The 14889-nt window shown below is 33.8% G+C and overlaps 2 protein-coding genes across 7 annotated transcripts in view; one reads left to right on the plus strand and one right to left on the minus strand.

The window, feature by feature from the left end:
- Rpap2 (RNA polymerase II associated protein 2) overlaps positions 1-14875 on the minus strand; it is a 92322-nt gene extending 77447 nt beyond the window's left edge. For 4 of the 5 annotated variants that reach the window (XR_007351703.1, XM_015500888.2, XM_015500889.2 and 1 more), the window contains exons 1-6: positions 14723-14875; positions 13773-13818; positions 9639-9753; positions 7968-8066; positions 7710-7775; positions 3928-4016 (exon numbers count right to left, since the gene is read on the minus strand). Coding sequence is in view for 4 of the 5 variants with exons in the window: in XM_015500888.2 (XP_015356374.1) it covers positions 3928-4016; positions 7710-7775; positions 7968-8066; positions 9639-9753; positions 13773-13818; positions 14723-14795 (488 nt within the window). In the remaining variant the exon portion in view is untranslated. Of the gene's footprint in view, positions 1-3927; positions 4017-7709; positions 7776-7967; positions 8067-9638; positions 9754-9832; positions 9935-13772; positions 13819-14722 lie in introns of all 5 variants that reach the window. The other variant, XM_048814459.1, reaches the window with a different exon arrangement.
- Glmn (glomulin, FKBP associated protein) overlaps positions 14839-14889 on the plus strand; it is a 50528-nt gene continuing 50477 nt past the window's right edge. For both annotated transcript variants that reach the window (XR_007351704.1, XM_015500891.2), the window contains exon 1: positions 14839-14889. This exon is cut by the window's right edge and continues 94 nt beyond it. The gene's annotated coding sequence lies outside the window, so the exon portion shown is untranslated.

Raw genomic sequence — 14889 nt, forward strand, 5'->3', positions numbered from 1 at the left:
TAAAACTAAGAATTAAAAAGACTCCAAGGCTCCTTTTGACTTCAAAGTCTTGATGAAAAGTGTGGTGCTAAAGTTTATGAATTTGTCTAAACCGTTCTTAAATCATTTATACATCTCTATCCTTCAGATAGTGAATTTACTGTGGTATAAAGTAATACCTTATAAATTTTAAGGGATACTACTAGCTTTTAAATATTGTAAGATATATTAACTTAAATTAACATTCACTATAATGTAAGAAAAATCAAATTGATTTGATTTCCAAATGTAAAACTGAGGAGTCCCTAAAGAGGACAACTTCAAATTGTTCAGGACATACTCAAAAATATCCTTTCCCCTCTATAATTTAAAAACTTTGATCCAATCCCTTATCACTCTGTTTTTATAAACTAAAGAGTACATATTACTAAAGCCGGTAACTTTTACATTAAATTTTTAAGTCAGACAGACTTTGTTACAAGATAGTAATAAAGTTTCTCTCATCTTATCCTGATAATTTTAATTTTCTTCACTTTTACAAATAAGACATTTCCTTACCTAGAAACCACTAATTATAGCAGCAGTAACTATAGACACACTGGAAAAAAAAAAAAAAAAAAAGACATAACCGACTTAAAACTGTAAAGCATTGGAATTAAAAGGAACCAAGAAGCTAAATGCAACTTTCTACTTTTACAAATGAGGAAACTGAGGTCTAGTGATGATAAGTTCCTTTCCTATATTAAACAACTAAAAATATAAGCTAGATATAATACAACAGGGTTCTTAAAGCTATATATCAGGACCAATCAATTAAATAAGCTGCTATCAGCATTTTACAAAAGTAAAAAAGTAGAAAATAACAGAGGTATTGCATAAATCTTTTTTTCACCTATATGCATATATTAGGCCATGATAAAAATGAATTTATTATAGTGATCTAAAAGTTTGCAATTCATTACAATAAGATATCTAATTCTTTGAATGGATTTAAAATTTTAAAATTGATTATTAAATTACTACTATAATGCAGTTCTTATAATTATTATGACTTACTGTAAGTCAATAAAATATTTGCATTAAATACTAAGTGCTACCATTTAAGAGATCATTTTTTCTCTTTAAAAAGTTGATTCTGAACACTGTACCCCATACCATATGTGAAAAGACTTTAAAATATCTCTTTTCTGTAAAACTTATGTGTGCAATAGCTATACAAGCTTTTAAAAATAACAAATTCTAGAACTCTGATACTTGTTACACATTTAAAAAAAAGAAAACAGTCTCTGAAAAAACAGTGACCTCTAGTGGATTCAAGTGGATTCATTAAATAACACTGGCAGAATTCTTTCCCAGAATTATCCAGAAATTAAGGTAATGTTAATTCATCCAGATAGAAAAATACTGGTATGGTTATAAAACTGGTAAGTGCTATATGTAATTAAGGGCTATAGTTATACTATAAACAATGGGAAAAACGTATAAGATTTCAATTCTTCTAATCAAGTGGAATATAATAAATAGTGTTGGCCTCATTCAGAATCTGTCACTCTTAAGTATACTTAATCTTTCTGAGCTTGTTTAATGGAAGGTTGGATTAAATCTAAGGATCCTTTAGGATCTTTTAAATATGGTTCTTATCTTGTATGCTAACCTAGTTTAAGTTTTGCTCAAAAACATTAGATGGCTCCTGAGAGCTTGACTGTACTTGACTGATATATTGCTTCTTACTACTTGCCTAATATTATGTTTTCTCCCAATACATAAGTAGTCCCCACTAACTGTGGAGAATTTATTCAAGTGCCCCACTCCCAGATGCATGAAACCATGAATAGTATCAAATCTTATATATACTGTGTTTTTCCCTGTATAGCTACGAAGTGACTAAGAGACCAGTAAGAAGTGTGTATGTATGAACAGTCTGGAAAAGGGATGCTTCATGTTCTAGGCAGAAGGGAACAAACTGGTGTGAGATTTTTATCATGCTAATCAGAATAGTGTGTATTTTAAAACTTATGAATTGTTTATTTCTGGAATTTTCCATGTAATATTTTCAGACTTCAATAGACCATGGGTAACTGAAACAACAGAAAGTGAAACCATGGATAAAAATTAAATTGAAAGAAATTAAAACAGGAAAAACAATGACATGTATATTCCTTAGTTCAAGTGAGCCAATGTTCAATACTCCAAGCCACTCTGATGAGGTTTTTCCCAGTTTACAGTTTCTCATTAAGCAATGTCCTAACCTTGCTAATTTAGATTACATGTTCCCATTAAAGTTAGTAAAAACGTGTTTCAATCGTGTGTTTATTCTGTCCTCTCAATTACTGTTAAAATTCTCAAGTTGGGTTTATCCTTGTATGCGTGGCCTGCCAGGTACAAAGCTCATACTGCACATTTTTAATGTAATTTGATTACTTTATGTTAGTGAAAATAAAAGACCATTTTCATCTTTCTTTTTTAGTGATGTGGGGAAAGGAGAACAAGTTAGGATTTCTAGAATCACAAATATAAATTGACCGAGTTTCAAGTTTTGGGAAAAAATAGACCTTTGAACATAGAATGGTAAGATTTTAAGAAAAGGTTAGAGGAAAACCTTTTAAATTAGCTTATACAAGTACCAATAACTATGTTTAAAAAAAATAGACATGGTGGTTTGGTAAATGGCTTTGAAGCAAACATAAGGATAACACAGAGGGTTAAATTTAATAAGAAGAAAAGGACTGTTTGTAAACAAAGGATAATTTAAGAAACATAGATCTTAGTGGGGAATGGAATATATGCTATTGTAGGGCTGAGGTGGTAATGAGCGTCTTTAGTGAAAGACATAATTAAAATGGGAAAAAGAAAGTGAAAAACAAAGTGCTTTTCTAGTTACCCTGGACAATACCACAATGTTTTATCCTCTAAATAAAGCTGAAGGTTGGTGGTGAAATGATGAATAATTTAGTCTTCATTATATACAATTCAATTAAGGTCAAAAAGTGTTATGTTTTACATATTCTAAGTCACAGAGTATTGGATTAGAAGGCAAAGGTGTCTGTCACTAAAGATACTGTTGTAACTATAAATGATGCTGGTTGAATTTAGAGTGGTGTCATGTCAGCTTCATCAGATGAGACTTTAAGGATGAGACATTAAGGATTTTCTCTTTGGGAGGAGGGACAAAACCCTTTAATTAACTGCATCTCATTATATTTAATGTATTTATTAGCATAGATCTTTACTGTCTTATCACAAATTATACTCTCTTTGACTGTTGCAACATTCTTTTCCAAATATAAATTATTTGGAATATTATTTATCTCTTTGAGCCTTTGTTTGGACTTTCTAGATAACATAGTTTAATTACTATGATAATTTTGTTATCTCTGTTACATTATCATGGCATTTCACTCTCAATATTCATTACCTAGTAAAATATTGCAAGTGTCTAAGTATTTATCAAGTGGTAAGACTCTTGCATTGACCATAAACTTCCTTGCAAAAATGACTTTAATAAACTTTCTTTAAATTTATGATACAATATACTAATTTTGACAAAGATTAAATTGAGTTTTCAAAAAAATATGAACCTTAGTACATAGTTTCCTAACAACAAAACCTAGTATCTTCTGAAAAAATTTAATATTCTTAATTCAGGATTATTATAGTAACAAGATTCATAGACATTTCTGGCACTGCAGGAAGCCAGTTGAAGTTCTAGTTTTGTGAATAAAGCTAAAATAGCAAACAAAACAAGTAAATAACATCTGCATGTGTAAGTTTTCTGATTTTAAATGTAAAATCCTTAATAACTATGCTCAAAATATAACTATTTCATCACAATTAAAGCATGTAAAATCTTAACACTCTAGAGAAAACCAGATCTATTTTCAGCTTATCTCAAAGAGCAGAAATTAGTACATATATGAACAAATGTGCATATATAATGATTTAAATTACCTCTCTTCTTCTCGAACCCATACTGGAGTTTTGGGAATTTGTGCTTCAAAAAACTTGGATGCTTTATAACAAAAATCGCTGCAAAAAGACTGAAAAAGACATTTTAAAACTAGTTATTTTTCTTATTATGAAATGTAACCTATATACAATAGAGTATAAGACATAAATGTGTAGTTTAAAGACTAAAACAAAACCCCACTAATCTTTGAACACCAACCTAAGGTAAGAAATAAGGTAAAGTGCCTTTGAAGGCTTCTATGGGCTCCACCCCATGGCCACCTATATTCCCTAAAAGTAAAAGCTATCCTAATTTGATGTTAATCATTCCCTGTTTTTCTCTAATTTTTTTAAATATTTATTTTTTAGGTATAGATGGACACAACACAATGCCTTTATTTTTATGTGGTGCTGAGGATCGAACCCAGGCCCCGTCCGTGCTAAGCAAGAGCACTACTGCTGAGCCACAATTCCAGCCCCTTTCTCTAGTTTTTACCACCTACACCCATATCCCCATAAAGCAGATTCAGTTTTGCCTCTTCTTAAACTTTAAGTGGAATAATGCTGTTACATATTCTTGTCTTCAGTTCAAAATCATGTTTCTAAGACTTATTCATGTAATTATAACATCCCATCTTTGCTACATTTGAGATTCCATTGTGTTAATATATTAAATTTTATTGTTTATAGACAATTGTTTCTAATTTTTTACAATCATTTCAATGTTAATATCAACATTTTTATAATAAAAATTTTTCATTGTAATAAATACAATGTAAAATCTGCCATCTTATCCATTTTGTGTAGTTCATATTGTCATACAACCATCACCAGCATTAAGTTTTTTCATCTTACAAAACTGAACTCTATATGCATCAAATACTAATTCCCCATGTATTTTTTATTGATTTTTTAAAAATAAATGACAGTGGAATACATTCCCCTCCCACCCCCTCTGCTCTATCTAGAGTTCGTCTATTACGCCCATGCCTCCCCTCCCTACCGGCATTTGTTTTTTGGGGATTGGCTAACTTCACTTAGCATTATCTTCTCCAACTCCATCCACTTACCTGCAATTGCCATGATTTTATTCTCTTTTACTGCTGAGTAATATTCCACTATGTATATATACCACATTTTTTAATTAATTCATCTACTAAAGGGCATCTAGGTTGGTTCCACAATTTAGCTATTGTGAATTGTGCTGCTATAAACATTGATGTAGCTGTGTCCCTGTAGTAAATCCTTTGGGGATAGACCAAGAAGAGAAATAGCTGGGTCAAATGGTGGTTCCATTCCTAGTTTTCCAAGGAATCTCCATAGTGCTTTCCATACTGGTTGCACCAATTTGCAGTCCCACCAGCAATGTACGAGTGTACCTTTTTCCCTACATCCTCACCAACACTTATTGTCTGTCTTCATAATAGCCGCCATCCTGACTGGAGTGAGATGATATCTTAGAGTAGTTTTGATTTGCATTTCTCTAATTGCGAGAGATGATGAAAATTTTTCAACATTTGTTGATTGATAGTATATCCTTTTCTGAGAAGTGTCTGTTCAGGTCCTTGACCCTTTTATTGGTTGGGTTATTTGTTTTTTTGGTGCTTAGCTTTTTGAGTTCTTTATATACCTTAGGAATTAGTGTTCTATCTGATGTATGAGTGGTAATAATTTGCTCTCAAGATGTAGGCTCTCTATTCACCTCACAGATTATTTCTTTTGCTGAGAAGAAACTTTTTAGTTTGAATCCATCCCATTTATTGATTCTTGGTTTTAATTCTTATGCTATAGGAGTCTTATTAAGGAAGTTGGGGCTTAATCCCACATGATGAAAATTAGGGCCTACTTTTTCTTCTATTAGACACAGAATCTCTGGTTTAATTCCTAGGTCCTTGATCCACTTTGAGTTCAGTTTTGTGCATGGTGAGAGATAGGGGTTTAATATCATCTTGTTGCATATGGATTTCCAGTTTTCACAGTACCATTTGTTGAAGAGGCTACCCTTTCTCCAATGCATGTTTTTTTGTGCATAAGATAATTGTAATTTTGTGGGTTAGTCTCTGTGTCCTCTATTCTATACCATTGGTCTACCAGTCTGTTTTGGTGCCAATACCATGCTGGTTTTATTACTATTGCTGTAGTATAGTTCAAGGTCTGGTATAGTGATGCCACCTGCTTCACTCTTCCTGCTAAGGATTTCTTTAGTTATTCTGAGTGTCTTATTTTTCCAGATGAATTTCATGATTGCTTTTTATATTTCTATAAGAAATGCCATTGGGATTTTGATTGGAATTGCATTAAATCTGTACAGTGCTTTTGGGAGTATGGTCATTTTAATAATATTAATTCTGCCTATCCAAGAGCAAGGTAAATCTTTCCATCTTCTAAGGTCTTCTTTGATTTCTTTCTGTAGGGTTCTATAGTTTTCATTGTACAGATTTTCACCTTTTTCATTAAGTTGATTCAGAAGCATTTTATTTTTTTTTAGGCTATTGTAAATGGGGTAGTTTTCCTCATTTCCCTTTCAGAGGATTTGTCACTGATATACAGAAATGCCTTTGATTTATGGGTGTTAATTTTATATCCTGCTATTTTGCTGAACTAATTCCTCATTTATTGATCACCATTCTGCTTCCTGTCTCTTGAATTTCATTACTCTAGATACCTAAGTGGAATCATAATATTTCCTTTTGTGCAGGCTTATTTCACTTAGCATAACATCCTCAAGGTTTATCCATATTATAGTATGCATCAAACTTTACTTCCTTTTTAAAGCTGAATAATATTCCATAATACGCATATGCCACATTTTGTTTTTCCCATTGTGAACATTCTTATACATATATATTATTAATAGTGCATTGGACAAAAACTTCTTTAAGGTATGTACAAAGGAATAGAAAGACTTGGTCATAAACAAAGTGCAAAGCTGGTAGGGATATAGCTTAGGGGTGAGTGCTTGTCTAGCATGCATGAGGCCCTGGGGATGCTATAGTGAAGTCAACTTTACCAGATAAATACCAAATTTTTACTACTACAAGCAACATAAAGAGTTTCAAATATTATCAGATTTTTAAAATTTTGCTACTTTTGGGATTGAAAAATGTAATTTGATGTGTTGCTATTTGCTATTTCCCTGATAACTAAAATGACTGAGCAAGATCTTTTTATATGTTCAATAGTCATTCAAGTTAATTGTACAACAGTCTTCTATTAATTTTGCTCTCTTTTTCTTATAGCTTATATATTCTCAGTGTGAATCTGTGGTCAGATTATATGTAGGAAATATAACTTCTTATTTGTGGCTTATCTTTTCACTTTTTGGAAATCCCTGATGGAAAAAATGTATGTCTGCCTTTCATATTTAAGTCTTTATTTCACCTGGTTTGTATATATTTTTCATTTTTTATCTAGATAACTGTTAGTGCTATTTATGGAAAAAGCCGTCATTCCTTCACTGAACTATAATACTCCCACTGCCACATATCAAGTATCCACATTTGTGTTGAGTGTACTGGTTCTCTATTCTATGATTTACTTACCTTGAATTGTGCTACTATGTAGTTTTATTGTACACAATCTATATATAATTTGTGCCAATATATACTGAAGTCTTAATTAAAGCTTAAGCAAGGAATTGTTTTTAGTGCCTTGGTTGAAATATTTACAAATAAACTTTTAACATGGTTATTTTCTAACAGGCAAGATTATAAAGTTATTTTTAAATTCTAGTTTATATCATAATAAGAATTAACTACCACATTGAAAATAGCTATTGAACTTACCTTTCTTTCAGTAATATCATAGACTTTATTGGTTTTGGTAGAAATTTTATACTTCTGTTTTGGTACCTAAAGAAAAGAAAGCATAGCTTACAAAAAAAATTAACATGAACTTCGATTACAAATTTAAGTCATCTACCTATCATATTTTTGACTAAGCCATGACATCAGTTCATTACCTCAGGTTTCACTTTCTTTTCTTTCCATAGAACATTTTGCTAAAAATCAGACAAAGGCTATAATTTTAAAACAGTTACTTACAATTCCCAGCTTCTTTTGACACAAAGGATAACCACAGAGTTTGATAATAGAACGCTCATCCACAACATCACTGTAGTGAGCAGGTGTGATGAACTTCCCCTGTAATGAAACCAGAGAGGCATTTTCTTCCAGATTAATGGAAAAGAAATTGATCTTTACTCATCAATCTAATCTAAAAATACAGGAGCAACAATAGTACTTACCTAATAAGTCTAAAATTAGAATTAGAGGAGAAAATTAAAAGCACTCAGAAGTGTTAATTTATAGTATACAATCAAAAAAATGTTAGTTATTATTAAAAAACAAAAACTTCCACCACTACAAAGTATAGGCATCTTTGTAGATTATACAGTTGACAAAATTATTTTGAGGCAGCAGGAAGAAGTGGTGCTATACCAACACGAAATGATAGTATCTTTTAAGCAAGTACTTTTTTAAAAAAAATAAACCACATGAAGTACTAGAACTATGTAATTTTATCTATTTTTAAGATAGGTAAAATATGTAACTCCTGCACAAATTTTTGTGCAAATGTTCCTGCTTTCGAAAAAACAATATAGAATGGTTAATAAGCTAACACCAAATATATTCATGCATAAATAACTTTAATTCTTGTTTTTAACTTTGAAAAAAATTTTTTCAGAAGTAGGGATTGAAGTCAGGAGTGCTCTCTACCACTGAGCAACATCCCCCGTCCCCTGCTTTTTTTATTTTGAGACTGGGTCTCAAATGGTTTTTATAGGGATTGAAATAGTCTTTACTGAGAGTGACATGTTTTTTTGTCTCAAATGAAACATTTCTGGTTTGTCTTTATTTTGTTCAGCATCATCATATATGCAGATTTTGATGTAGTTACCTATATTAATTTAAATATTGTCATGTTCATATTCTTGTTTTGGAAAAATCCCTGAACTACACTAAAAATTACTTTTGTAATAGAAACTTAATTTTTTTTTCTATAATAGATTATGAGGATTTAAAGAAATTTACATTAAAAGTTTTAATAAAGCTATTTAAAAATTTAATGCAAATTATTTTGTTTTAAGTCATAAATGATCTATATTTCAGGTCTTAAAGATATCAAAATGAATTGCATTCACAAAAAATAATCTGTTACTTAAAATAGTACTATACACAGAATATCAGAAAATTGACATTGTGATCATTAGTCAAGGGAAGAAAAAAATCAAGTTATATCAGCAGACTGGTTAAAAGAACTATAACTAAGGATCAAAATGTACTTTTTTTTTCCTAAATGTTTTATTTTTAATTGACATAGTAATTATACATACTCATAGGATACAAATGTTTTAGAGCACATACACATTGTGGAATGAACAAATCAGGTTATAACACATCCATCATCTCACATAAGTCTTTGTAATGAGAAAATTTCAAATTCACTCTTTCAGCAACTTTAAAATATACATTAGTTTAACTATAGTAATCTTGCTATATACTTGCTATTTTTCATTAATGCATTTTAAAATCATTATATAATAATATTAGGATAGCTGGTTATTTAAAAATGCATGAATTATAAAAGCACATTACATGTATGTAATGACTGACATCAGATTTAAAGATTTCAACAATGCAAAGAAGTTTCATTTTGTATAGATTTGAAGATATTATACTATAAAACTAATAATTTGTTCACTTAACACATACACATTCCATTAGGAATTCATCTGTAATATTCTCTTCTAAAAGTTGTTCAACAATATGTAGAGCTCTTCTCTCAAACTCAATCTTCTTTTTCACAGCTGCTTCTAGTTCTGTTTTCCTAAAAAATTAATGAGGTTAATCTCATAAAAAGTTTTTTCATGCTTATAATATTTCATGTTTTAAAATCCAACACTAACCTATTTTGCCAGTTTACATTCTTTAATGCGGTTACTTTTCAAAAAAGAAACAAACTATTTGTTGCACCATGTACACAGAAGTCAGCCATAAGGACTATTTCCCTGATAAAGAGCAAAAAAGAAGCATTTTAGAGACTCCTAAAGGAAAGAAAATAATGTGAATTTTTTCTGCCTGCTAGTTTATACTCTACCAATTTTAAGGTACACTCTATCCCACAGGTACCTTTAAAAAAAAAAAAAAAAAGGATTTTTCTCTGATAAAGAGCCAAATATCAGAAGACACTAGAAAGTAGATAATTTCTAAGTAGAAATTTGTGTTTTTGTTAAGTCTCAAAAATTAACTGATGGTCCGCCCAACTTGAAAGAACAGTCACATCTGCAAAAAACTACTTATTCTTGTTGTGAGGTCTTGTTAAATAATTGTATTGATAGGAATGTATGGCTTAGGTAAAGAAAAGTCTTCCTGGGAGGGCTTGTTCTTGCTATCAGCAGGGCTCTGTCAGCCTTTGCTTGCCCCCATATATTACAGAACTCAAAAACACAGACTATCTAATCAAAAGATAGACCTATCAACAGTGATTCTCAGTCCCAGCTACACATTAGGGTTGTCTGTGGAGATTTTTTAAAACGAGATACTAAAATGCTGCTCAGTTCCCACTGTAAGGTAATTAAATCAGAATCCCTGAGAATGGGGCCTGATTATTACTTTTCAACAGGGTTGAGTCACTGCCATAGAACCAAGGAGATCAACCTTCCTAGTGACTCATTTGTTCCTTTCTTGCACTGGTTTCTACTTACCTATCAGAACTACCTTTGCTGGCCTCCTGGTCCTTAATTCTTACAACTGGACCCAGAATGTCTTCATCCATTCTACTTTTCATTGACTTCCAAGACTTTTAGACTTTCATTCCCAGCAATGTTTTCCAGAAACAATCTGACAGTTTTGTCAACAACTTACTTTGTCAAATATGGACATTAAAACAAGAATTTTGTGACAACATTGATTCACACATCATTTCATAAAGATAATTTTTTTCTTTTTTTGTTACCAAAGATTAAACCCAAGCATGCTTAGCCACTGAGCCACATTCCAGATCATTTTATTTTGAGACAGGGTCTCACTAAGTTGTGTAGGGCCCTGCTAGGTTGCTGAGACTGGCTTTGAACTTGTAATCCTCCTGCCTCAGTTTCCCAAATCTCTGAGATTATAGGAATGTACCACTATGCCTTGCAACATCTTTTTTTATATTAAATAAGTACAAAAAAATTAAATGACAGGTATCTTTTATTGAACACATTTAGCTTCATGAAAAACTTATTTTAAAAATTTTTTCTCATTTTGCTGCCTACCAACAAAAGCCACATCCCGTACTAAGATCAGTATACATACAACCTGCATTAAGGAATTTCTGACTCAAGTCATAACCACCTCCACCTGAGCCATACTCCTCTTAATTGACAGATATCTAGAGCTGTTTCCTGTCTTATTGTGACCTTCTGTCACAAATGATAAGCAGTGTGGTGTGTAGAAGCAAATCTCAAACTTTTTGGTCTAAGAACTCCTTTACACTATTAAAATTAGAACTTTTGCATACATGCATTTTATGTGTCAACATTTACCACATTAGGATTCAAACTGAGAAAACTTAAAAGTATTTATTTATTAATTCCTTTATCAACCTATTACATGTTAAAAATGTTATCAACCTATTACATGTTAACATTTTTAAATGAAAAATTTTGTGAGATGAGTAGAACTGTTATATTTTTGCAAACCTCTTCAATGTCTGTCTTAATGGTATTTAGCTGGTTGAATGTAGAAGAATTTTTAAGTTGGAATAAATTTATTGAGGGGCACTCCTCTCAATGATTTGGTTATTCCCATGAATGCTTGTTTCATAACCCTCAGTGACCTACTCAAAATACATTTCAGCTGGGGCTGGGGATGTAGCTCATCAGTAGAATATTTGTCTGTCAGGCAAGAGGCCCTGAGTTTGATCCCCAGTACTGCATCACAACAAAACAACCCAAAAAACATTTTGGCTTACCTATATTCTTCAAATTGTAAGGTCTGTGGTCAGATCAACATTGAGAAGAGTTGCAATTCACCACCATAATCAATATTAATTAAATTTTACTCTTGTAATGTTTCCTAAAGCCCAGTTAATATGGTGCTACTCTGCAGGGAACTATTTTCCAAAACAGATTTTGAATCCATCTAGTTTCTCCATTCTTAGATGATTCTCAGCCTGTTGTCTTCAACATTTACTTCATTAAGTTTTCCCATCTGCAACTAGACAACCTAATTTCTCACCATGACCTACCAGGTACTATGTGAAGAATTTTGCTTCTAACCTTTTCCTATGCTCCTTTTTTCCCTTGCCCAAATGCACACATCATCCCAGATCATCCCAGGCATCTTTTTTTTTTTTGGTACTGAGGACTGAACTCAGAGGCACTCAACCACTGAGCCACATCCCCAGACACATTTTGTATTTTATTTAGAGACAGGGCCTTACCCAGTTGCTTAGCGCCTTGCTTTTGCTGAGTCTGGCTTTCAACTTGAAGTCCTCCTGCCTCAGCCTTCCAAGCAAGCGAGCCACTAGGACTACAGGCATGCACCACTGAGCCCTGTGCCCCAGGCATCTTTTTTTGAAGTGGCTACTCTGTATGGTTAATGCAAGCTTAGCCTTCAGGTCTCAGTTTAATTATTACTTCCTCAGAGAGCTTTTCCTTGAAAACCCACAGCCAATCCCCATCTAAATTGAACTTCTCTAATTAGTTTCTCCTCATAACATTAATCTTTCTCTTCATAGCACATATCAAAATTTGTAATTATATATTTATTTGTGTTAGCTTAACTGATGTTTCTCTGTTCAAGTGGTTACAAGAACTGTGTCTATTTTGTTCAACACCATATCCTCAGGACCTAATGCAAGACTGGAATATCTTACAATCAGCAAATAACTTTAGGGAAAAAAATGAGTAAATTAAGATAAAAGTCAATACAGATTAGTGAGTTTTTATAAAGTGGAAGTCATAGATATATATCTTATCTCCATCACAGACTACTCCTATTCTAGAAATATTTTTGTGACATGAGCCTGAGACACTATCTCGCTTTTTTTTTCCCCCCGACAGGGTGGTGGGGGGAAGACACTGGGGACTGAACTCAGGGGCACTTGACCACTGAGCCACATCCCGAGACCTATTTTGTATTTTATATGGAGACAATGTCTCACTGAGTTGCTTATTGCCTTGCTTTTGCTGAGGCTGGCTTTGAACTCAAAAATCCTCCTGCCTTATGATTCCCCAGCTGCTGTGATTACAGGTGGGAGCCCCAGTCCCAGCACTGTCCTGTCTTTTTAGGAGCCAAAAGACAGTACAGGACAGCTTTTTGATGAAAATATGGACTTGATATAATTAAAAAAAAAAGTTTCTTGGAGTGCTAATGAGAGAAACTTGGACAGTGAGTTTCTGGCTTATATACCAGTAAAAACAGACCTGAAGGGCTAGGGGTGTGGGTCAGCAGTAGAGGCGCTTGCACTTCGAGGCCCTGGGTCTAATCCTTAGCATTACATAAAAATAAATAAATCAATAAAATAAAGGTGTTGTGTCCAACCACAACTAAAAAATAAACATAAAAAAGAGACCAGAAGAGGTGGGAAAGGAGTATCTGTAAATTCAAGAACACTGTTCCCACAACATCTTTGTACAAATACACCTGTCTCAGAATGCCAGCAGTCTCCAGTTTGGTTTTCTTAAAACCTAGAGTAGAGGGATGTAACAGCCTATAAGAGTTTATAGTGCTTACCAGATCTTCCTCTTCCCTCTCATGACACTTTTCTCCAAAATAAGTAGCTATTATTGTTTTTAAAATTGGTTCAATTAATATAACAGGTAATATAACAGTGAATGCTCTTGTCTAAACAGTACTCACCTTTTAAACGCATCTTCTTGTTTCAAGACACTTGTCTCTTTAGTACCTACAATTTAAAAAAAATAGGTCACCTTTTTTGTGTGTGTGTTGGGGATTGAACCCAAGAATGCTTTACCATTAACCTATATCTCCAGTCATTTTTATTTATTCTTTTAAATTTTGAAATAGGGTCTCACTAAATTGCCCAGGCTGGCCTCAAACTTGTGATCCCCCTGCCTCAGACTCTTGAGTCGCTGGGATTACAGCGCATCACACAGGTCAAGTCTACACAAACGGTAGGTAGAGATTCCTGTCCAAATAACAAACTATAGTCATCTTTTCTTCTTGTCCACATATTTCATTTCCAATGCTGTGTGTAAATCAAAATGAAATAGGGAGTACAATTTGTTTTTGTGCACAACTTTCCAATTTTTCTTTGTTAAAATGTATCTCTTTAGAGATTGAATTTTCTTATGTATCACAGTTGCTTCGTTAATTAAGTGCTCCCCCAAATTCGAGAACTGAGTACTTTAAGAGGGAAACATCTTCACTTCCCAAACGTTTACTACTGGTGTAGCAGGGGAGTCCCTTACTCCCTGGAACTGGGCATGAAAGCTGTCTGAAAGGTCCAGTTGAGAGATCAAGGCCAGCCGCACTGCCTGACAATGCTGAGGCTGCCCAGGTCATTTACTTGCTCCCTGGGGTTCCCCAACACCTCCCCGCACTTCCCCTCAGCGGGAAGTAGCCACAGCGCATGCTGGGAGAAATCCTGAAACATCTGCCAAGAGGCAAGGGGATCCCGGCGGGAAGTCGAAAAGACCGCGGTGGGAAGCTCTCGGCTTTCTCAACTCCAGGGTCCACCCCACCTTCCCTGGAGCGGCCTTTCGAGAGCGTTCCGCACGCCTCTGCCTGGAGCTAGGCCAGGGTCCAGCTCTCAGGAACCAAACATGGGAAGGGACCCTTCTTCCTACCTGCAGCTTTCCGGGAGGCGCGGGGACCCCGGGCCTTCTGGCCAGCTGAGCGCGGCCGACCCCAGTCAGCCATGGGGAAGATTCGTCAGAAGGTCAGGGGCCGCCTCCGGCGTCCCCCGCCAAGCTCCGCCTCCACACGCGTCGCACGGGCCGGGGCGGGCCCGGGG

This window comes from Marmota marmota, unplaced genomic scaffold, assembly GCF_001458135.2.
Source record: "Marmota marmota marmota unplaced genomic scaffold, marMar, whole genome shotgun sequence".
Classification (NCBI taxonomy): domain Eukaryota; kingdom Metazoa; phylum Chordata; class Mammalia; order Rodentia; family Sciuridae; genus Marmota; species Marmota marmota.